This window comes from Ovis canadensis, chromosome 8 (genome assembly GCF_042477335.2).
Source record: "Ovis canadensis isolate MfBH-ARS-UI-01 breed Bighorn chromosome 8, ARS-UI_OviCan_v2, whole genome shotgun sequence".
NCBI classification, from domain to species: Eukaryota; Metazoa; Chordata; class Mammalia; order Artiodactyla; family Bovidae; genus Ovis; species Ovis canadensis.
Window position 1 is genome coordinate 87,334,405 of NC_091252.1, and position 24,788 is coordinate 87,359,192.

Below are 24,788 nucleotides of genomic sequence, written 5' to 3' on the forward strand. Positions count from 1 at the left end.
CCAATCACTCCCCAAAGGCCTCACATCTTAATACACCATCCCGCTGAGAATTAGGCTTCAACATACCAATTTTGGGAGGACAGAAACATTCAGTCTATAGCCCTTACTTAGCATAATGTCCTCACGGTTTATCTATGTTATTGTGTATGTCAGAACTTCCTTCCTTACGGCTGAACAACAGCCCATTGTGTGTTTATGCCCTTGTGTCTGTCAGTGGCCAGTTGGGTTTTTTCCACCTCTTGGCTGTTGTAAATAATGCTGCTTGCTGCTGCGGACATGCATGTCAAACTGTGCTTCCAGTTCTTTTGGGAATATATGCTGAAAAGGAGTTGCTGGGTTGTCTAGTAATTATTTAAAAACAGCTTCATAATGAGCATCAGTCAGCATATCTGAACTCCCCAGGATTTCAAGTCTTCTCCATTCATCTTTGTTCCTACCCAACATCTCCATTCTGAATATGCTGGCTCCAGCTCTGGCTGTTGGACTTGTCCTCTTAGGTAGTCCTTGATTGCTGGAGTCCTCAGCCTTAACTGGTGGCTTCTCCCATCCCTTCATTCCTCACAAATTCTATTGGTCTTGAGTCTAGAGTTAAATCATCAACAGTATGATGATAATTCAATGTCTGAGGAGGGCTTGTCGTGTGCCAGGCCTATGGGCACTTTGTACTTGTTAACTTTTTTAGTCCTTACTTCCCTGCTTTCCCCTCATTTTACATATAAGGAAACAAACAATTGTCAGGAAACAGACCATCTCCCAACTCTGATCGAGAACCACACTGAGTGGCAATGGCAGATTTTAATGATTTCACAAACGGGCTCTTTCAGGAAAACCATCCAAGGTGAAAAAAAAGGTCAATAAATAGAAGCAGTATTTTGTGAGTTACGCTGTCTTCAACATGCACTAACCCTAAGATGAACCCTTTTCCTTCCCACCAGTATTAACAATTTTTGTTCTAAATTCCCATTCATTGTGAAGATGATGTGGTTAAAATGTCTGCTTTTCTGTGAAAAGCGGATTAATTTGATAACAATGTTGCCTCAATATTTGATAGGACTCTTGCCTCCTTTGCCCACATACTTTATAACACAGAAATGAGATCTGAGCTGCATAATTGCTTCTTGTGCAGTTCAGCCTTTTATCGCTTCATGACAATTTATGAAAAGAGACTGTCTCCCTAATAGTTCTGTCCCTCATGCTGGTGAGTCCATTTTAGATCATAGAAGACCATTTACAATCTTGTAACAGTGTAGAAATCTGAGGTCACCATTGCAGGTAGTAACAGAATTTACTTTCCCCACCCGCCTTCCACCAGATTTCTTGCATAATCAGTGTTGGTGAACCTTTATGGACTAAGTAATGCTTTTCTTTTTTAAGTTTTATTTAAGTAATAGTTTTTTTTGAAACCCTTTTAATTCCTTTCTTTTTTTTCCCCCCATAACTAACCCTTTTGATGCTTGATAGCTCCATAGGGAGGTATAAGACTGCCCTACAGGAAAAAAGGAAGTGATAAAATACTTTTGGATAAAACAGCCTGATAAAAGAAACACCCGGCTGCCTTTGCTTCTTTGTACAAATGGAGTTTCTGTGTATCACCTCAGACTCTATTCCACCCAGAATGTACTGGGTGCAGGATTCATGGCATATCATTTCCTGCTCCAGTCCCGCCCCTGTCTTGTGCTACGGAAGAAAGACAGCTGAGCTGATTGACGAATCAGAAATAGTGTAGGAGCGCAAGGCATGACTGCTTTTGTGGGGAGAGTAGAAATCATCTCAAAACCCCAAGTGGAAAGAGGAACAGCTCGAAAGAAAAAGAAACACCCGGCCTCAGAGACACCGTGAAGCCAGACAGCTCCCTGAGTCTGTGGCTTTCTGATGACCTGTCCATTAGTTAAAGCAAGAATCAAGCTGCTCTTCGGACTGGAGTCTGTGCCAACCTGTCGAAAATTGAGAGATGCAACCACTGTTCTTTACAGAACAATTCTGCATGTCTTTCACCGGAGTAACTTCTAATTCAAAAGCAGGCAACAGTTCACGTTACAGAGGAAGCTGTTGATTAATTCAAAATTATAGTTTTTTTAAATATAGAATAAGGGGCAGTGGCCTAATTGCTCAAAGTTTATCATGTAAGAATTAACATATTTAATATACTGCATCATTCCTTTTCACCCCTTAAGGATGATCACAGTATCCCGTCCTTTTAAGAAGCTGTTAGAAATCCCCACCAAAACCCATCTTCTCTTGGACTTTTTCTTTTCTATTATTGCTTTTGATAGTTTATCTTTACAGTTTACAGTATAATGTCTCTATATCTGTAAGCACCCAGGGAAATGCTATAGCAGATGAAAAAAGGAATCTGTATTTAACACTTTATAAGCTAACAAATTTCTCTGCCATGCATTATTTCAGGTATATCTAATCCATTTCTGTGGGATGTGTGAGCTCAATTCTACTTTTTAAATGGGCAAACGAGATCTTAGAGAAGGTGAAGGACTTGCCCCATGACAAAATGGACACTTGATGAAACACGTAACATTATAGTTAAAGGGGTAAGACTTTGAGTACATTAGGACTGAGTTTAAATCTTGGCAATGCCTTACCATGGATGTAAACGTGGGCAGTTCAAGTCTCAGCTTCCTTATCTATAAAATAGTGTCTAATATTGACATCAACTTCACCCAGTTGCTGTGAGAACAAAATGAAATATCCCAGAGTAAAGTGCTGGGACATGGGAGGCTGGGGATCTCAGTTAGCTCTTCCTTCTGTCTGTTTCACTTCAGAGGGCATTTCCTGAATTGACTTTCAGGACTTGTCTTGTAACTCAGGTAACTTTGTCAAACTCCAGGGATGGTGTCCTTTCCAAGTGGTTTAAACCCAGCAGTTAGAAGCTCCCAGGGCACCAGGAAAAAAGGCCTCCCCTAATTAAAGCCAGACATTTAGCCATCTCTCTCCATTAGAATTGGGAACTGTTAGTGATTTAATAAAATCTCAGTCGCTTTTGCAAAGGATGCATGGCACCGAAAGTCTGTCTGAATCTTGTTTGTTACATCAGGAGTGAGGGTTGAAAACTGTCTCCACATCCCTTCGCCTCCTTCCTCTAACCTCACAAACACTGTGAGGTGCAGCCTTGACACCAAGAGAGGATGGTGTTTGTTTTTGTTTAAAGGTCTTTCCTGTTCCTTGTGTGAAGCCATGCTCTTGATCACAGCGGGGCTGGAATCAGGGGAGATCAAAACAGACCAGGAAGACTGTCTAGGTCCATGCCAGCACCAGGGATTTCCGCCCTGCTGCACTTTCACTGCCTGTGTGTTTATGAGTGTTTTCTTCCCTGCTGGCATGCATTTGGGGGTAGAAGAATTGGTTGGTAATTGAGGAATTATGTATTTTCTATTTCTTAAAGATTCAGATCAGTTTGGGGGTAGGTATTTGACAGGTATCGTTGGACACTGGGCATTTGCAGCCAGAACCTCAAATTTTAAGGAAATGAATAAAAATACATGTGTATAAGTACTTGTATATATGTGTATAGAATGTATGTGCATATGGTAGTGGCGTTTTTTTTTTAATATGGTAAAAAAAAAATATTCCTAATGTGAAGTTCCCTGTTTTTATCATTTTTAAATGTACCATTCTGTGTATTTAGAATATATAAAAATGTATACATTCATACTATATAGAGAGTTTTAATTCATAAAATTTTAAAATTTAGAATGATCGTTATGTACATCCCTCTGTGCCTTTTGTATGTCACAGTAATTGCTCAACAAGTTTTAAGGAGACAGGATGACCTTTCTTTTTATGTCCTTGTTTGTCCCTGTACTCTTATCTCCTTGTCAAGCCCTTGGCCTCCCTTGGCTCTCTCCCCTGTGTCCTCAGACCTGCCCTTGGTCTGCCGCTTTCCACCAGACCTTTTTTCAGCTCTCTCCTTTGTATCCCTTATGTGCAACTGAATATTTGGCACAGTTTACAGGAAGCTGCCCCTTGTATTTCCAGCCCCATGAGCATCTCCTTCAGAGTCCATATCTCTCCCTGTGCTCTCATGTTCTGCTTTCTTATTTATGGTGAAGCTCTGGTTCTCCAGCCTGAACTGCTTCTAGCCCCTCCCTCGTCAGCCTCTTCTCCGCTTACCTCTTCTTCATGATTCAGCTCCAAATTGCCACACCGCCTCATGCCACACCCTTTTGCAGACACACCTCAGATCTCTATTAGAGCTAGATTCTTGCCCAGCACTGGCCTCTAGGTTCCCTGTCCAGTCTCCCTTGGCCTCACTCACCTCCTTGGCCTACCGGCTGCCACACCCATCTTTGTTTGACATGTCTCTTCAGATCTGAATCTGTTGTTAGATACAGGCCAACTTTTCTCGATGCGCCCTACTCCGGGCTTTGTGATTCTGCTAGGCATCTCCCAGCTTAATCCCCTTGAGGCTAGAAATAGCACCTGATGAGAAAGAGTGGTCTATCCCCGTTTCACTTGTGCATGTCACAAGGATTCCTTTAATTTCACCTAAGTGCTTTCTTGTAACCCGAAAAATGGAATGTCACTGCGGTGGCAGCTTCTAGATTTGCATTATATCATCCAGAACTATGGGCCAAGCAAGAAAGACAGGGGTGTAAAATGGAACATCAGTGTCCCCCCTCCAGTTAGCCAGTCACTTTCTGCCGCACTCCATCCATCCCCTGCATTTTCTGACCTAAATTCAGATGGCCTGAGACCGCTCAACAGAGGTGTGTGATCATTTGCTGAGTCGTGTCCAACTCTGTGGGCCCATGGGCTATAGCCCGCCGGGCTCCTCTGTCTATGGGATTTCCCAGGCAAGAATACTGAAGTGGATTGCCATTTCCTACTCCAAGGGGTCTTCCCGACCCAGGTAGTGAACCCACTTCTCTCGTGTCTCCTACATTGGCAAGTGCTTCTTTATCTGTGCACCACCTGGGAAGCCCAGTAGGTACAGAATCCATTTTCTCAGCCTGAAAAGCTAGCAACATTATTTAAACGTCATCACAAGTGTATTAAAGACCACTTCAAGATATGAGGAGGAAATCACTCAAAACTGCACAGGCTTCCAATCGCCTAGAATCTGAGAGGTTTCAGAAAATGATTTCTTTTTCTTTTCATGAAAGTAGTTCACTCCCCCCTTGAGTGAAACTTTTAATCTTAGACTAGAAGATTTCTCTTTGGCATCCCAGCTCCAGTAGATGAATTAGGGAGATATAACTCCTTCCCATGAAAATGGAGCTGAAGCTTCGCCTCATGTCCGTTCGTATGAGTCTCTCAACACACTGAGGTCTGTGAGTAACTTTGTGCAAGGAGGAACATCAAGTGTGTCATAAAAATACATGAATATCATTGGGCCGAGCAAGTGCTCAGGCCACTACCAGCCCTCTCTCCTCCTGTGGCTGAGATCATTAAAATCATATGTTCCTCTGTTTTCCTTTGATGTTACTGTTATGTTCTACATAAGACTATATAAGCCCAGGAGACTACTCAATAACCTAGAAAGAATGGAAATATGTATATGTATAATTGAATCACTTCGCTGTACACTTGAAACCAGCACAGCAGTGTAAATAAGCTTATGGGCCTTCCCAGATGGTGCTAGCGGTGCTTTACCTAGAGGTTCTTTGCCATGCAGGAGACGTGGGTTCGATCCCTGGATTGGGAAGATCCCCTGGAGAAGGGAATGGCAACCCACTCGAGTATTCTTGCCAGGAGAATCCCATGGACGCGGGAGCTTGGTGAACTATGGTCCATGGAGTCACAGAGTTGGACATTAAAAATTGAAAAGCCAAACAAAACCACAATAATGAAATAAGCACTTTATTTTTAAATTTTTTAATTGTTCAAATACAAGTAAATTAAGGACTAATAAAAGAGAACCATAGTGAGGAAAAAATCCTCAACTAGTGGTAAAAATATAAAATTTTCCACTAGATGAAAGAAAATTCGAATCAGTGTTCAGTTAGCATATTTTAAAACAAGACGCTGTATTAATATCACTTGAGTTTGCGCTGTTAGACACTGTTGACTCCTTTGCATATTTAGTTTTATGAAATATCGTCCTCAAGATGTACATCTGCAGGAAATTGGACAGTCAGAATTCCTGTGACCTGAGATAAATCAAAACTGAAGGCAAAACAGACAAATAAGAAAGAGTATACAAAGTCACTCTTGTGATGTGAATGTGAATTCCTTATCATCATGATTTCCTATGGACAAATGTGGGCTTTCTGGCGATGAGCCTCTCTTCATTTCTCAGACCCCAGCTATCTCTACCTTGCATCCTGGTTTTCTTAGGAGAGTGAGTTTCCTCTGGGATTCTTCTGGACTGACCTGTTGCTCAGGACCAACAAGCCAGCAAGGCTAGCCACTTGGGGAGCTGGCTCATGGCAGTCAGCACGTACACCTTGGGTAGCTCAGATGTGCTGGTTTCCATCCAAGGACATGCTTTGTGTTGAAGATAAAAAGCTCTGTTGTTCTCAGTCACAACGCAGAGCTGCTCCCATGACACTAGGGGGAGTGTTGTAATGAAGCTCCTGGTGTAAGGTGGGTTCATGTTATTTACTTCTATTGAAGTACAGGAAAGGCCATGTAGCAAGCTACACTTTATTTTCCCCAAGTTTAGCAGATTCATGTGTTTGTTTTTTTTAATTGAAGTACAGTTGATTTACAATGTTAGGTTAGTTTCTGGTATACAGTGGAGTGATTCAAATATATACACATGTGTGTGTGTGTGTGTGTGTATATATTCTTTTCAGAATTTTTCCTATCATAGGTTATTATACAATGCTGAGGGTTTCCCAGGTGGTACAATGGTAAAGAGTCCTCCTGCCAAGGCAAAAGATGCAGGTTCGATCCCTGGGTCGGGAAGATCCCCTGGAGAAGGGCATGGCAATCCACTCCAGTAGTCTTGCCTGGGAAATCCCATGGACAGAGGAGCCTGGCGAGCTACAGTCCATGGGGTTGCAAAGAGTCGACACGACTGAGCGACTTAGCATGATTAAGTACATGCATGTGAAGGAACTCTCTGAAACCAGAGGAGGGATTAGCTGAGAGGATTAGAGAAAACAATACTTTAATTAGGATTGAGAATCATTTCTCTGGGGTCACAAAGAGTCGGGTACGACTGAGCAACTGAATACACACACACTTATGATGTTGAATATAGTTCCTTGTGCTATACAGTAGAACCTTGCTATTTATCCATTTTATAAATAGTAGTGTGTGTGTGTGTGTCTGTGTGTGTGTGTGTTTATCCCAAACTCTTAATTTATTCCCTCCCTCCTTCCCTTCTCGTGCCTGTAAATCTGTCTTCTTTGTCTCTGCCTCTTTTCTGTTTTGTACATGAGTTCATTTGCATCAGTTTTTTAGATTCCACATCTGCGATGTATGGTTTTTTGTCTTCCTGTCTGAATTACCGCACTTAGTACAATAGTCTCTAGGTCCATCCGTATTGCTGCAAATGGCATTATTTCAGTCATTCTGTGGCTGAGTGAGATTCCATTGTGGGTCTGTGACATCTTTATCCATTCGTCTTTGGATGGGCCTTTAGGTGATTTCCCTGTCCTGCCTGTTGTCAGTAGTGCGACAGTGATCACTAGGGTGCACTTAATCTTTTCAAATTAGCGTTTTTGCAGGATATACGGCCAGGAGTGGGTTTCCTGGCTCATACGGTAGTTCTCTTGTTAGTTGCTTAAGGAATCTCCATTCTGTTCTCCACAGTGGCCAGCAGCTTCATTTTTAACTTTTTGTCCATTTCACTTTTTGTCCATTTTCTTCTCACCAAAAATAACAATAAAAGAAAATTAAAATTTAAGCCACTGCTTTTCTGGAGTTCATACCACTAAAAAGCAGGTTTTAAACAAGGTAGTGATTCCAGAGGTCTTTTCAAGAAAGATAATGTCATCTATCTTTGAGTAGCTCAGCTTCTATGAGCCTGAATCATTCCACCAACACTATGAATGTGGTGAAGGGTGAAGCCTCCAGCCTTCCTTCCCGATGTCACTCAGCCAGGGTTCCAGGTGGGCAGACTCTGAACGAAAAACTATAGACATCATGACCCCTAGTCAGGGTTTCTTTCTAAAGCTCTGCTGCCCAAGCCATAGCCACTGGTCACAGGAAGCTATTGAAATTTGAATTAACTGAAATTAAGAGCTCATTTCCTCATTTCAGCTACTTAATAGTTACATGAGGCAGGTGGCTTCCGGCCTGGAAAGCGTGGTTGTAGACCATTGCCATCCTTATAGAAATTTCCATCAGAATACTCTGTTCTAGAGTATTTCAGCTATTTTTATACATTTTAGAGGTTTGGGAGGAAATTAATGTAGAATATGTTCAGAGTTATATTCTTGGTGAAGATAGAGATTTAACATAGTCTTAGTTTCAAAATGATCCAAGATCGTGGTATAGACGCCAGACTTTGTGAAGTAGCTTATGAAGATATTGAGACATTGTGCGTAATAGAATGGTCACTCTTTCCAGAAAAAGCCTTGGGTTTGCCACCATTCCCACCTTGAGGTGTGCCTTTCAGCTTGTGTGAAATGATCTTTCCTTTTATTGCTTATTAAAATCTTTCACATCCTTTAAGCACCACTGAAGTTCCTGCCAGCCTTATGCTGATCTCCATGCCTTCCCCTGCAGTCTATGATCTTCTGACTTTCCTAGTAACATATAAGCAGAGCCTTATCACTCGCTCCAATCTGTCATATTTTACTGTGTCATCGTCCCCACCCCAACAGGCATTCTTTGTACACAAAACCCCTGAAGCTCTTTGTGCACCATGATATCTTGAAAGTACTTCGCGTAGCTGGCTATTCATTTGGCAGATGTTTGTGGAGTGGCTGTGATTGCAGGTCACTATCTTAGACATCAGGGATATGAAGAGGGAAGAGGTGATGAACAGATAAACGTTTAGGTATTTAGGGAGTTGGAGGAATGCTAGGGATGATGAATACATGTCCATGTATTATTTATTTTACGATTTTATTTATTTTGTAAAAGCTATCACTGAAAACAGAGCCGTACAAGTGAATATCAAGTTCAGATCAAGATCATTGGACTAAACTTGACTTTCTTTTATCTTTAAAGATTACACGCCCCGCCGCCCCCCAAGTCAAGCAGAGAAACAGCAGGAAGTTCCTTGCCTGCTGAAACAACATAAATAGATTATATGCAATGGAGCTGCCTTATTGCTGCAGTTTTTAGTTTGTTAAATGCAAAAGTTGTGTTAACAGAGACACGGGTTTCATCTCTGAGTTGGGAAGATCCCCTGGAGGAGGAAATGGCAACGCACTCCAGTATTCTTGCCTGGAGAATCGCATGGACAGAGGAGCCTGGCAGGCTACAGTCCATGGCATCACAGAGTGAGACATGACTGAGCTACTAAACACACGCACACACACACATAATCTTTTATAACTGTTGCACCACCTGGAATCCTTGCTTCATCAACAGGAAGTTCAGAAAATATTTACTCATTTATTCAACTGTATATTGAGACCCTTCCCCAGGGGCTCAATCCCACCTTTAGGTGAACAGGAGGTGGTCCTTGACCTCAAAGAGTTTATAGGCTATTCTCAATTCTTCAGCTAATAAATGTGAAATCTTTTAAAAATTACCCTCGCGTTTTCTCTAACCCAATCTCAACTTGACACTCTTGCGGTCATTCTTTTGCAACAAGCCTGGAGCCATCCCAGGCTTACCCTGAACTCAGACTGAGGAAGGCAGCTCTGGTTATTATAGCTTTTCCCATTTCCCTTAATCATTTCTGTCCTTTCCTTGCCTTCTGCCATCCTGGCAAATAATTATCATTTCTTTCTAGATTTGTCCCATTTAGAGGTGAATATTTCTTTTCTCATTTCTCTTATGACACGGTTTACAAAAGGCCCTTTGCCATCCAGTAGATTGGGTGAGCTTGATCCTGGCACTGTTACCATTTGAGGTCCGTCGGTATACCCCAAAAGACTGTGGACATTGCTAGTGGCTATTTGCTGCCAGGCCCTGCTGAATTTCTGGTTCTGTATGACACCTAGATCAGTGTGTTACACGGCCATCACATGGCAAAGAAGAGAGCACCCACGTGTGCTTGAGGAAGGTCAGTGTAGGTTTCCTGGAGATGTTGGTCTTTGAGATAGATCTTAGAGTGAGCCCTCAGGGAATTTTAGCAGAAGGTTAGACTTACTGTAGAGGGTAATATTAAGAGTGAAGAGGCCAGTAATGAAGCTTTCATGGTAGGCGAGACCATTAACATCCCAACCAAGAACTCTGGAAGGATCGTCTTCCCCACAGCCTCCCCTACACTTCACTTGATAGTCACAGACTTTCAGTTTCATTCATCTCATGGGTATGAATTGTTTTTTTTTATCATTTTAATTTGCTTTTCCTTGAATACTAATGAGATTGGGATTTTTCATATTGCTATTGGTTACTCTGTCAACCAATATTGTGTATGTCTGTCTTTTCCTGAATTTGCAGAAGTTTTATGCATTCTAATAACCAGTCTTTTAAGTATTTGCATGTATCTCCTCCTACACTGTTCTTTATGCTTTGTTCTTATTCCTGATGTCTTTCTTAATACAAGAAATTTAAAATTTTGATGTCAAATCTATAAGTCATTTACTTTAAGGTATATTCTGTGATTACCTTATTGAAGAAATCCTTCCCTCCTTTAGGATCATAAAGTTCCCCAGTTTTTTCCCTTAGTATGTAAAGTTTTCATTTAGAAGGCTTTGCCTTTGTCCCATATTGGACTCACCTGGGGGCCTGATGTGAGGTAAGGATTTCATTGTATTTCTCTCCAGCCAGACATCAGTTGCAGGGTCAGCCCTTGCCCTGTTTTGTTCCATGTCTACTATATGCTGTCCCACACCTGCTGAGGTGTCCTCCTGTGTTCTTTCTTATCTCAGCTTGATTAACCATCCTGTCCTGTGCCAATACCACATGGAATCCATTAGCATAGTTTCGTAGTGTGATCGATACCTGGTATGGCAGCTCCCGTACCTTCGTTCTTTTGGTTTTATTTATTTATGAAGTTATCTTACCTATTTATGCCATTACTCTTCATTAGCAATTTTAAAATCGGTTGGCCAAGTAACGCAAGTGCTTTTGGGATTTTTATTGGAATTGGATTGAGCTAATAGATTGTTTGAGAGACCCGACTCTATTCAGTGTTGCAGCTCCTCATCCATGAAGGAAGTTTCTCGAGTTTGATTCATTTCCTCTTTTATGTCCTTCACTGAAAAATCACAATGACCTGCACCTTAATTTCTTTATTCATAGAAACATTCAATATTTCAGCTCCAGACCACAGAGCACCTCTACAGTAATAAAAACTGTGGTTATGAAAAGCACATTTTAAAGCAGTTTGGGATTCTGTCCTATTGAGAAAGTAGAACAAGCTTTTATTTTCTCCTGTTAGGTAACTCTCCCTCCTGTGTATATCAACAGTGATTCATGCAGATGTACCATTTGCCCCTGTACAGCAAAGTCCTGGAGGTGGCCCACAAGAGGCTTCTGCCCCTTGGCTGGTGTCCATTCAGTCAGCACTTGGTCCAGCAGCACTTTACCAAACAGTAATCCACCAACGACATCCATTATGCCTATGCATTTCCTACCCACAGTAAAATTAGGAGCAGTTTCGTCAGATGCTTTGCTTGAATTAGGAATCACTTCATCTATGGAACATTCCTTTCCTAATGATTTATCCTGGTTTCTTTTTCAAGTCTATTTTTGGCCGTGCTGGGTCTTCGTTGCCGCACAGACTTTTCCCTGGCCGCAGAGCATGGGCTTCTCATTGCTGGGCCTTCTCTTGCGTAGCACAGGCTCTAGGACACATGGGCTCGGTGGTCGCGGCTCGCGGGATCTGGAGCACAGGCTCAGTAATGGTGGCGTGCAGGCTTAGCTGCTCCAAGGCGTGTGGAATTGTTCAGCCAGGAATTGAACCTGTGTCTCCTGCACTGACGGGCAGATTCTTTACCACTGAGCCCCCAGGGAAGCCCTCTTGTTTCTTAAGAACACTTTTAGTATTTTACCAGCAACCTATATCCAGCATTATGGAAAATCTTTCCATTTCCTCCCCACACACTTATTTGCCCATACCTAGTCTCGGACTTCCCCCCTTCTCCTGATGTCTCATCATTTGCTAAAGTGACACTAGGTTCAACCTCTAGTTTTCCAATAAAATGTTTACTCCAGCATTTATATTAAAATCTCAACCCATTCTCACTCATAAAAAACATATTTATTCCTTAGTATTATTACATTTAACTACCATATAACCCAAGTTGAGACCTACTTAAACATCAGCATTTAGTCAGGAGACTCATTCTGACATAAAAACCATCAAAAAACATAGTAAAGGTACATTTTTTTATAAAGATGTAATGGATAAAAGTGGTTTAAGCAGATAAGTAGCCTCTAGACTGGCTGAATACCTAAGGCTTGTTATTTGTGAGTTAATCTCTGATTTCAGTACATTAAGGATGAAAGAAGAGAAAGAGGTTGCTTCAAATACTATAGCTGATGAGAAGGGAATCTGGTAGTGAATTTTAAGCAATTACAGAAAATCTCACTAAGCTTTCTATTAATTTTTTAAGCAGATGAAATGTAACATTTTTGTTGTCATTTGTGTTTCTCCAGCTTCCAATTGTGGAAAAGATAAGAACCATTGCCCAGTCTGTCTATGGAGCCAAAGATATTGAACTCTCTCCTGAAGCACAGTCCAAAATAGATCGTTATACAGAACAGGTAAAAGTTGTACTCTTAGGGAAAAAAATCCAGGTTAAGCTTTTGAAATTATTCACCCTGAATTGAGAGCTGGCATATGTTCCACCAGCTGAATTTGGCTTAATCTACTGTGTGGTCTACAAAAATTAAGTTAATATCCTTGGATAGGATATTGACTGTAATTATGCTGAGAGGATATACCCTCTGACATACACATCATTGACTTTTGTGGTTATAAATGTGTCTAATACAGGTTGCAGCCACATTTATCTGTAGTGTGTGATCCTTAGCCCCTACTTATCAGCCAGAAACACTGAAACCGTTCTTGGCTGTGCCGCTGTGGAGTCAGAGTTAAATGATCTGTAGTGCTTCCTCTTACTGTCTTAAGAATGTTAGCACAGTGCCAGGTTAGTCAAATAAGACTGCCGTGCATAAAGACGGGGGGTGCTTGGTGTCCTTTTTTATACAAGTGCTTCCTTGGCTTGGTGCTGAGATTGTCACCATGGGGGAAGGCTCTCTTCCCTTCTGCTGTGGAGGTGACCAAGACACAGCAGGATGAGTCTAGCCCCTTAATGATCTTGTCGGAAAGGCTCTGCAGAGTGTGTTCAGCCACCCTGACCAAAGGGGCCGGGCGCCTCAAACATCCCCTCCTGTTTACTATGATCAGTAGAGCTCGGAGCACTTCAAGAGTTTGCTGGCAAAAGAGCTTCATGAGGAGTATCACTGACCTATTTTTTCATCCCCCCAGCTCCTACATTCTATTTTTAATGCATATTTAATATTTTGTCCTATGCTACCAACTCTAACCAGAGTATTCTCTCAGATTTGGTAAGATAGTCAGCAATTCATTTCTTCTTAGAATTTTCCGCTCTTGACTTTTTTTTTTTTTAATAAATGATTCCTAAAATTTGCTGTACACACTGACATTGTTCTGCAGTGAAATTTTCAGTAAAATAAGGTCATTGTCATGAGGGTTTTTTTTTTCCCCCATGAGTTTTTAATAATGCTATTTAAGGACTATTGTTAATTCTAATATTAGATCCTTCCTGACTTTTTTCTCAGGCTTAAAAACTTAGAAAGTAATAGGGTGATAGCACATAGCATGCTGGGTTTTTTTTAAATATATTCTTAACTGGCAAACTTAAATTGGCAAACCCTTATCAGTTCACAAAAATTGTTTCAATTGTTGATTGATCTCTGAAATGCCAAATTCTGGGCACTGTTTCTGCAGAGCAATCTTGATTAACCCCAGCAGAATTTTGATCAACATCTAATAAGAGAATAGGGAACAGCCCCACCCCACCCCTCAGTTGATACTTCGATAAAATTTTCCAAATAGTCCTAGATTGAATCATAAGAAATTCTGTGTGGGTTACCTCTGGAGATTTCATTCCTTTTATCTGTCTGTCCACCCAGAGAATGTTCCTTAAAAGTTACGCATCAAGTGTGTGGTTGAAATTAATCAGCCAAGTCTCTGAGGAGACACTGTGTACCCTTAATCGGGACCAGACTGCAAGGACACTGTCCTTTTTGTGAGACCCCACATGTGACTTCCTGCCCTTTCACCTCTGAAAACTCTGGGTCAGGCATCGCCTTTGGTCCTTAAAAATAAGAGGCTTAAATAGTGACCTCATCTCAGTTCATATAATGTAATCGCAGATCAAATAGCCGTGATTCATAAAGCAACACAAAGCGGCCCTTTGCTTGCTGACAGCCGCCAAGAATGAGTGAACAGTGGGACTAAAAACCTCATTACGGAGCCTTTCTCCAGATTACCTTTCTGAGTCCCGGATATTAATATTCTTGGAAAGTGGTTTCTACAGCTGCTGCTGCCTTGCCAGCAAGGAGCCACCCTCCCTTCAGACACACACATAATAATGTCTTTCTGTAAAAAGAATTATCCAAAATAAGTAATAGACACCCTCAGCCTGCCAGGTGATGATCAGGTGTAGCTGAGTTTCGTTTCCATCTTCTTGCTCAGTGAACAAGCAATAATAAGCACTACTGTGTGTGTGGATCTGAGCCATGGGGGTTCTGGGGGGGGTGCAGGTCAAACAAGTACAAAGAACATTTTTGCTCAAGGAACACTTTTTCTTGCCTTTCTTACAGGGGTTTGGAAATTTGCCCATCTGCATGGCAAAGACCCACCTCTCCCTGTCTCACCAACCTGACAAGAAAGGCGTACCCAAGGGTTTCATTCTACCCATTAGTGATGTCCGGGCCAGCATAGGCGCTGGATTCATTTACCCATTGGTTGGAACGGTGAGTGTGTAACATCCTCCCAGAACCTTTCCAGTCTGTGTTGTTATAACTCCTAAAATCCTCAGGCTGTGTGAATGCCTTACAGACCAGATATTGGAAAGTAATTAATAGGATTTGCTATTTTCCTAAGTACTGTCTTCCACAATGAAAGAACGCACCTGCCACTGTGGTTTGGATTTTTATTTTCCTTAGATCATGTGTTCAGGACTCCTTGAGTCATAAAATTGGTTCTCCCCTTATAGAACACAGAAGAGAATAACTGGGGAGAATACAGTCTGCTGTTGAGATGGGGGCGAGGGGTGGCTTAGTATAGGACTGCTGGTTCTTCATGTCATTGTGCTCAGAATAATAAGACTTCACTGCAGTGGGATAAATGGAGGCCACCACCAAGTTCAAGAGACAGGACCAGCCTCCTGCCCCAGGAATGGGAGATCAGTCTCTCACCCTCAACCTCTTTGTCAGGGCTGCCTTAGAAAATGAATGAATCACATGAGTTCTTGGTTTTGACCTTATTCTGAGGAGACATTGTTGCTATGGGATGGTTATTGTTATTTCAAAGCTTCTCTTTGGACAGAAGGGAGATAGTGCAGAAGTGAAAGCTTATCAAAGTACTTAAAACCCACGATGATGGCCTTAATACATAAAATGCCTCATTAGAGCTACTCAGTGATGTGGTGGCTTCCCTTGGTAACCGTCAGTGACTGAAGTTTATTTTCTCATTGTGGGATGCTCTTGGATTAGATTGAGCAGAAAAATTCTCAGTTGTCTCTATTGTCGTCATTGTTGTTGTTACAAGCTGATCCAAGTCCAAGCAGGAAACGTAACAATTTTTTAAAATAAGCCAGGTGGCTCTGTTGTTTAAGCAATGGATGGGTAAAATATGCGTAATGAGGACAGAGTTGCTTGCCTTCATATTTGCGTGTTTCATCTGATATTGGGCAAAGTGTTTTCAATAAGTGTTCCTTGAATTCTTAATGCCTGTGAGGCACAGAGATACTACACGGAGTAAATGTGAGACGCGTAGGGTTGAACAGCACAGAGGTGTGTAGAAAGTGTGATGATGATGTTGTTAAGTTGCTCAGTCATGTCTGACTCTTTGTGACTCCATGGACTGCAGCACACCAGGCTTCCTTGTCCTTCACTGTCTCCTAGAGTTTGCTCAAACTCATGTCCGTTGAGTCTGTGATACCATCCAACCATTTCATCCTCTGCTGCCCCCTTCTCCTCCTGCCTTCAGTCTTTCCCAGCATCAGGGTCTCTTCCAGTGAATTGGCCCTTCACATCTGGTGGCTTAAGTATTGGAGCTTCAGACCTGGTGTTAGCATCTTAATTTCCTTAGGGCATAGGAGAGACAACAGCTGTTTCTTACTGGTTGTAGGCAGGGTGTGTAAGGGAGAAAAAGAATCAACCTCCAACAGCTGTGGAAACAGAATTTTGAGTCAAAGGCACAGAGATGCATGGTAGCCTTCATGGGTTAATCCAGTATGCCTGGAGTTGGACAGGAGTTGAGAGGTTGAGAAATGAGATTAGAGTAGCAAGATCAATTTAAACTGTTAAGGATCTGAACTGCCATCTGAAAGACCTTGGATTTTATCTCATGCACACTGGAGAGCTGCAGTAAGGTGGGTTTTGCACCTGGTCTTTATTCTTTTTCTTTCTTTCTTTGTCATATTTATGTATTTATTTAATTGGCTATGCTGTTTGGTTTTCAGGATCTTATTTCCCCAACCAGGAATTGAACCCTGGGGGCCCCAGCCACGAATGCACCAATTCCTAGCCACTGGACTGCCAGGAAATTCCCCTGGTTTTTATTCTTATAAGAAGGAAAAGGAAAATGTCCGATTCGTATTTTAGAGAAATAGCTCTGGTAACAGTGGGAGAGTGTTGAGAGGGAAGAGAAGCAGACCGAGGGAGACATGGGCCGAGTAAAGAGGTGCTCCCGGTTAGCTCAGCAGCCACAGAAGAGGAGCAGTGAATTCCAGACATATTGTGAAGGTGGCCACCTGCACGTGGGCTTGGGAGTCGGGTCACTTCCAGCCTGACCACAGATGGTGATGCTGTTGGGTGTGGAAGGAACGGTCAAGAAGTCAGGTTGACAGGGCCAGAAATGCATCTGGCCCGGAGACAGAGAGCTGGAAGGGCTCATAGGGTCTATGTAACATGATCTGTGAATCCATTGGAAACACAGACACAGCAACCAGGAGGAAGGAACAGGCAGGAAGAAAGCCCTGAGAACTGTGCGAATGTACATGAGGGCGGATACTGGGGAGAAGCAACGACCAGCACGAAAGAAATGAGAAGAGGAAAGGACGGTACTCTGAAAATATCCAAGTTCACGGAGCTGACTGGATGGCAGGAGCCCCCGGGAGTCTGGGAAGACCCCTGGTAGGTGGCACAGGGAGGCCACGGGGTATATAGGAGCTGGTGATGGAGCCTCTCATTGAAGGAGGGGTAACACCAGTACTGGAAGAGGGAGAAGGGGTAAGGAAAACAGGTTCTGAATGGTATCCTGGAAAAGGTTCAGCTGATGGTAAAAAGTAATCAGATCAGTGGTCCGGGGGGAGAGAGGAGGAGGGGACAGACTGCAGAAGGACACCAAGGACTTTTTAGCTGGTGATAGAAATGTTCTATATTTTAATTGTGGTTCCACGACACGTGTAGATGTGTCAAAACTCATAGAGTGCCATGTTTTTTAAGGGTGAATGTTATTGAGTGTAATTTAATCATACTACGACTTCCCTGGTGGCTCAGATGGTAAAGCGTCTGCCTACAATGCCGGAGACCTGGGTTCAATCCCTGGGTCAGGAAGATTTGGAGAAGGCAGCGGCAACTCAATCCAGTATTCTTGCCTGGAAAATCCCACAGACAGAGGAGCGTGGTGGGCTATAGTCCATGGGGTCACAAAGAGTCGGACACGGCTGAGTGACTTCACTTTCTTTAATCATACTTCACTTAACGTAACTACCAGGAGAGCTTGCTTTGTATTCCTTAAAATGGCCTCAGTGATAGAAGCCACTTCACCTTCAGTTGGTGAAGGCCTTTGCTTAGGAGAAGAGCACCCCTGGGTGGTCCAGGCTTAGACCAGGGAGCCGGGGCCATGAGGGTCCCAAAGAGCATGGAACAGTGGGTACCACCAAGGAGAGAATTAGCCAAGTCCATGACCTGTCCTGTCTTTTGCTGCACAGATCTGGGATCCCATAGTAGTTCTCCCAACTGTTTCGTTCATTCATTCAGGAAGTTTGCACATGACTCTGTGGTCCCTGTTATGGGAAGCCCCAAAATAAAGCATTTTTCTCCACCTCAGGCAGCTTACTGCCCCTAGTAGATAGACGTGAAATTAACAAAGGAAATGGTTTGTTGTAAAAATTGTGACTCAGAAGATGACATCTTCACTTGTTTCTGAGTATTTAATAGTATTAAATATGGATCGTAATTTTAAATCTTTGGAGTCACTAAGCAAATAGATGCTATGAATCTCTTTGCACCTCAACTCATACCCCCACAGCCACAGCCTTGTAAGGTCATTTCTGGAAAGTCAGGTTCCGTCAGCTTGTGTGGGTGGATGACCACAAGTCCATCCCTCTTCCCCTGCTCCTGCTTGACGCCTGACCAGTTAGAAGATGAAGGTGTGACCAGTCCTTGAGAGTGACCTCAGGCTGGCTGGGTTCCCTGAGGAGGTCCCTGTGCCTCCACCCGGGGCAGAGCAGTGAGCATGGGCCCCTGGGGTAAAATCCTCCAAAACAATCACGAGGAGCGAGGGAGGAAGTGGTGCATGAGGAAAGAAGTTCCTGAAGGTCAGGAAGCATCGCATGGAGGCGGTGGCCTGGGGTCTGCTTTCTGTGACCGAGCCAGAAGCTGCTGTGTCCAGGGCAAATGCACCGCAGGAGGCCAGGATCGCCTAATAAGGGCAGGTATTTACTTTTACTTGACCCGGTCCTGGGCCCTGCCACAGTCTGCAAGAATGCTTCTAATAGTCACCACCCTGTGTGGGAGACATAGTGTAGTAATTTCCTGCTGAGATGACTTGGGGGGGAAGGGGGATGAGGACACTGGGGGGACTGGCTCCTGCAGGTGGGAAAATTCTAGTGTAATTAATCACCCTGACCCATGATCACTCCACACGTGCTTATGTGAGTGCCTTTGAAACAGGCGTCCAACTCTCCTTTCCAGGAAAAACCCCGGTCGGAAAGATCCCCAGTTTTTCTGCATTGTACATTCATTCATTCTTACTTGTGAGGTGCGCGGTGTCGTAAATCGCATGGAGATGAATATGCTCCAGTCCTCTTCATGCCTCCTTACGCTGGGCACTAGTAAGTAAAATCACACAGGTGCAGAATGCTGTGGGCTTTATAACAAAGGAGAAATCCTTTCGGTGTGTCCTCGAGGAAGGCACGTCCCCCTGGCTACCTAGTAGGTCTAAAAGTGGAGAATCCCCACGCAAGCACGTCCCTCCTCAAACAATAAGTATCTTCAGTGTTGCTGACTCTGGGACATCACAGGGTTAAGTGCTAGAGAGTTCAGTTTTTCCCCCCCAGATTTAGTTTTCTAAGTATTTACTTTCACTCTTCACCCTGGTTTATAAGCCAGAGTTTTCTGCCACTGAATGATTTCATCGTATTTTATTTAGTTACTGCTTTAGTTGGAGCTGATCACCAATTAATGATCTCCAGTACGGGTAGCCACTTCGTTAGTACATTTCACTTTATAGGAGCACCTAGTGGTTCAAGAGTTCCTCAGCTAAGGTCATCTAAGACTTTTTGCCCCATCCTTGCGTGCTCTGGCCGAGTTTTCCATCTCTCTGTAAATAATTTTCCCTTCCTGAAATATCTTCATTCCTGCTAAGCTCCATGTGTATCCTTGCCTCTCTTTAATGACATTATCCTTATATATTCTTTCCATCATATTTTAAAAGTAATTTTATTTATCTGGCTGTGCTGGGTCTTAGTCATGGCATGCAGGAGCTTCTCATTGTGATGTTCAGGCTCTCTAGTTGTGACTTAGTTGCCCCACGGCATGGAGAATCTTAGTTCTCTGACCAGGGATCAACCTCGTGTCCTCTGCATTCGAAGGCAGATTCTTAATCAGTGGACCACCAGGAAAGTTCCTCCATCGTATTATTGAAAGCTACAAAAACGTATAATATCCTAGACTAACACAGTCACCAGTTAGCACATCTCCTTATAAGAAATAGTTTAGCAATACAGATCTTTGGTGTGGAGAGAGAAGAGCAGATTTTCCAACACTCTATTGTACAGATTAGCCTCTTATGTTTCCAAAAATTCTTTCAAAGCTTATGGTTTATAGTGTTCAATAAACCTTGGTAGCTTATAAAACTTCTCTAAAACAATCTCATGCACACCCTTCCCACCCCGTCCCCCCAAAGTTTAGTAGGTGGTCTTTGTCTGGTGGTCCCATTGCTTTGATATGGTTTTTAAGTTTTTATAATAATTTTTCAGAGTTGTTTAATCATTTGACATAAATGTCATGGCATAAAAACATTAATATGTAAGCAAAGTTTATGAAATTATATTATTGGGATGTAAATTACATTCCATATAGAAGAGATTAGAAAGACACCAAAATGTCAACATGGGGCTGACATTATGAGCAGCTGCTTTTCTTTACATTTCTGCTTACTTCGGATTACTGCATCAAGCATATGTCACTTTCATAACATGAAAATACAATAAATAGAGAAATGATAAACTGAAAGGATTTGGGAAAATGTTTTGTGAGGGCCAGTTAGTTGCACGGGAGTCAGAACACATGTATGGCCCCTGGACTTAGGTGGGTAGAGTCATCTTGTCCTTCCTGGCTGCCTCATAGTGTTTTAACACCTGGACTCTTTCGGACACAAAGAGAGGCCCAAAGAGCCAGAATGTTCCTATAAGAAATCCACTCCTGAGTGTTGTTTGTTGACTGATGTTTGCTGGCCCCAGATTCAGCTAAGGGAACGCAGGATCGTTTTGTCCTTGTTAATTTGTTTCCTCACTCCTGCCATGGGTTGGAGAGAGGCTGACCACTTCCTTTCATCTTACGAGGCTTCCTCACACAAGGACATGTTGTCAGAACAGTTGGTTTGGAGAGGTATCCAACCAAGTGTGAATTCCTAGCACATGCCCATTTGAAGTTAGTTTTTGGTGTATCGGACTGTTTTCTTTTGATATCACATGAGGCAATGAGGTTGGCTCCTGAAGAACTAGGAAATCTCTTAAACATGAAGTCCTCTTTATTGACAAACTTAGGACATAAAATTAGGACATATTGGCTATTGAAGACAAGAATATGGACTAGAATCTTGGGCTTAAGCCATCCTGCAGAAGGGATTAAGAATTCCTGCAGCGTTCATATGGTGTTTGGTGCCAGTTAGAGCAGCGGTCCCCAACCTTTTTGGCACCAGGGACTGGTTTCACGGAAGACAATTTTTTGACGGATGGCGGGGTGGTGGTTTCAGGATGATTCAAGCACTTTACATTTAGGCTTTATTTCTATTATTATTACATTGTGATATATAATGAAATAATTGTACAATTCACCATAATATGGAATCAGATCATCAGGTTATTAGATTCTCATAAGGAGTATGCAGCCTATGTCCTTTGCATGCACAGTTGACAGTAGGCTTCGAGCTCCTCTGAGCTCTGAGAATCTAAGGCTGCTGTTGACCTGACAGAGGGTGGAGCTTAGGCAGTCACGTGGGAGACGGGGAGTGGCTGTAGATCCAGATGAAGCCCGCCTCTCACCTCCTGCCTTGCAGCCTGGTTCCTAACAGGCCATGGACCAGTACCAGTCCACGGCCTGAGGTCTGGGGAACCCTGAGTTAGAGCATTTCTGGAGCACAGAGTGGCCACTTGAAACTGTAGAGAGGCTGCCAGTGCCTTGGCCTCACAGACTGGTGAGGGGAGAAAAGCACCTTGGCTGGAGGGCTGGGGTGGGCTGTAGGATGCAGTGGGTCAGAGTTCCTGGTCAGTTCAGGGCAGCTCCCCGAGCAGCTTCCCTCTCCCTTCCTATACCCTTCACTTTTGGTCTCTGTGCTCTCTTTGGAGCAGAGGATGTGATCCTGGGTAGGGCATGTGTGTCCATGCCATGAGCAGTCTGGATCATAACCCTGACAGCGTGGACAGTGGACATCTGTCCAAGGAAAGGGGATTGAAAACTCAGCAGTAAAACACGTGGCAGATTATGGAACGAGTAAAGGGCCCTGGTGTGGCCTTTGTGTCCGCTCTGTGACCCGACCTGGCCTCATCTCTGCCCAGGTGCCCCACTGACGGCCTCAGTCGGCCTTTCTCTGGAAAGCAGGAAATTCCCGGAGCGTGTTTGCGAAACCAGTGATGTCATCCACAGCAAATGCTGGGTGGAGGGCTACTGGTCTGGAAGGAAAGGGGGCCCGTGAAAGAGTGAGCCTGGGCCCCACCCAGCCAAGTCACTGCCGCTTTCTTTCTCACATTTCAGTTAAGCTCACTTTGTTTTCCGTTCTACTCCCTCTCCTGTAAAAAGTATGTGCTGGATGTCTCGTTTCCGCTGGACCGGATTCAGGTCAGTGAAGTTATTTTGCAGCTCACCGGGGAAACGTTTTCTTCTTCAGGGATGCATGGTTATAAACCTGGTCCATTCACTTAGGCATGAATTCAATTCAGACCTTGTAGGTTTCAGCCCAATGCACTGCTCCCCGCTTTTTCCAGAGACTCATGGCCCAGTACACCCACTTCCTCCCCAAGCTGCCTTTCAGTGACGTGGGTAAGCAGTCGTGTTCTACAGAGCTCCCATCACCCAAGATCACTCAGAAGGTTGCCTCTGCACGTGTCCTTCCTAGTTCCAGGGCTCCTTGACCCCAGTGAACCTGACACCTAAAATCTCTCTGATTAGCTTGAAGTGATCCAGACCCACCTCACACACTGCCCGAAGCCTCCCCTCCCCACCTGGCTTCACTTTCTTTGTATGGCTGTGTCCTTTTGCCCCATTCCTGGGGACTTGGTCTGTTTCCTCTCTCCCACCCAGCTTGGGTCTCTCCCACTGCTCTTCCTCATCCTGACATCACAATTTCCTGCTTTCTCCCAAACATGCCCTTCCTCTGGCCCAGACGTCACTCACTTCCTCTTATCCCAGGGCGGCTGCAGCAAGCTGTCCCCTTCCGGGTGTCCAGAGGACAGGTACACGTGCGTCTGTCCCGTCAGGAGAGAGTACGTCCCTGCCTTTTCACTACAACATGTTTCCAGCAAAGGAAGGTGACCAGCAGCATTCTCGATTTCCAGAAACTGTTTTTCAGATTGGTGAGCCAGAGGAAGCTTCGTGACTCAGGAGAATGATATTTGCCCCTCGACCACATAAGGTTATCTAAGGTCCAGTCCATTAGTTTCAGGGATCTTGTCTCCCTGAGTTTGATGCTAATTTATTTTTAGCATAAATATAAAATGACTTCAAATGAAATCAGCCTGAGCTGGGGAAACATGCTGAGTAATAGCATTACCAGATATTTCTATTATTGAGTTAACCTTTTAAAATTGGGTTAAATTTTTAGCCCATTGCTATTAACCCTACACGTAGGCTCTGTCTTTCTTTCTACAAACCTAGAAAAAAAGGTGCTTGTCATGCTGAGGTATCCACCCCATCATCAATATATAGATCTTTTGTTTTCTTAGGAATTGATGAGATACTGATCTGTTCTTCTTCCTCTTCCATCTATACCTTGTTTTCTTCCACATTGAGTAGTTTGGATTCAGAGCATAAAATTGCCAATCAACATATACACAAGTCAGAAAGCCATCCATAAAATTATCTAGTACTCATGGCACTTCTCTTTACTCTGTGTCCCCTTGTTGCTTTCATTTACTTTGTTATCCTAGTCTTTACCAAGAAGCATATAGTCCAAAGCAGCTAAGCAGTTTAAGCAAGGGAAATAAATCAATATAGACCAAAATGTGTGCTCAGTTGCCTATTGTGCCCGACTGCAGTTCACCAGGCTCCTCTGTCCATGGGATTTTCCAGGCAAGAATACTGGAGTGGGTTGCCATTTGCTGCTCCGGGGGATCTTCTTGACCCAGGAATCAAACCTGCATCTCTTGTGTCTCCTGCATTGGCAAAGTAGCTTTCCGATTAAAGAGCCAGTTCACCCTCTGAGGCAGTTTGAAAAAGTTTGGTAGTGTAGCCTGCTGTTTCTGGATATCATTGAAAATTCAGAACATTTTATACCGCTGAGTATAAGCAGATCTTCTTAAATCAGGCAATAAATATAAAGTAGGTATTAGATAAATAATTTGTGTTGGGTTATGTGATCAAACGGAGGTATTTATGCAGACCCTGGAAGGCTCAGAATGAACGTTCATCGTCACATTGCCACCACTATATAGGATTTCCAAGGGTGTCTGCATGAAGTATGTGTCCCAGGCCATTAGTAATAAAGGTACCACAGTCTGCTGCAGAGAAAACCTAGGGCCAGGAGTACAAGTTGCTGAATCCTTTGTGGACATCAGTCTCTTGTTTGAGACTTAGCCCCACCTCAAGAATCAGCTCTGAGGAGTGGAAGACTTGAAAAGTTACTTTCCATGCTTCCTTGCACCTTCCAAAATCCGTCATACAGTTCCCAAATTTACCTGCATTTCTCCTCATAAGACTTAGTTACTCAACTTTCAGAACTTGCCCCCCAGGACTGAGTGGTAGCCCCTACTCACCTCCAAACAGTGTTCATACTGCCAGCTCCACCCAGCTAAGATCTATTGCGCTTACGTCCTCTGGGGGTCCTATCCCTTTACCAAGCCGCCTTGCCTGGTGTCTCCTATTAATCCAGACCTCCCTAGGGTAGGGACCTGGGC

The 24,788-nt window shown here is 43.4% G+C and overlaps 1 protein-coding gene across 1 annotated transcript in view; it reads left to right on the top strand.

The window, feature by feature from the left end:
* MTHFD1L (methylenetetrahydrofolate dehydrogenase (NADP+ dependent) 1 like) overlaps positions 1–24,788 on the top strand; it is a 173,893-nt gene that overhangs the window by 107,825 nt on the left and 41,280 nt on the right. Inside the window, exons 25-26 of the mRNA XM_069599311.1 lie at positions 12,631–12,738; positions 14,827–14,979. Of these exons, the coding sequence (XP_069455412.1) occupies positions 12,631–12,738; positions 14,827–14,979 (261 nt within the window). The remainder of the gene's footprint in view (positions 1–12,630; positions 12,739–14,826; positions 14,980–24,788) is intronic.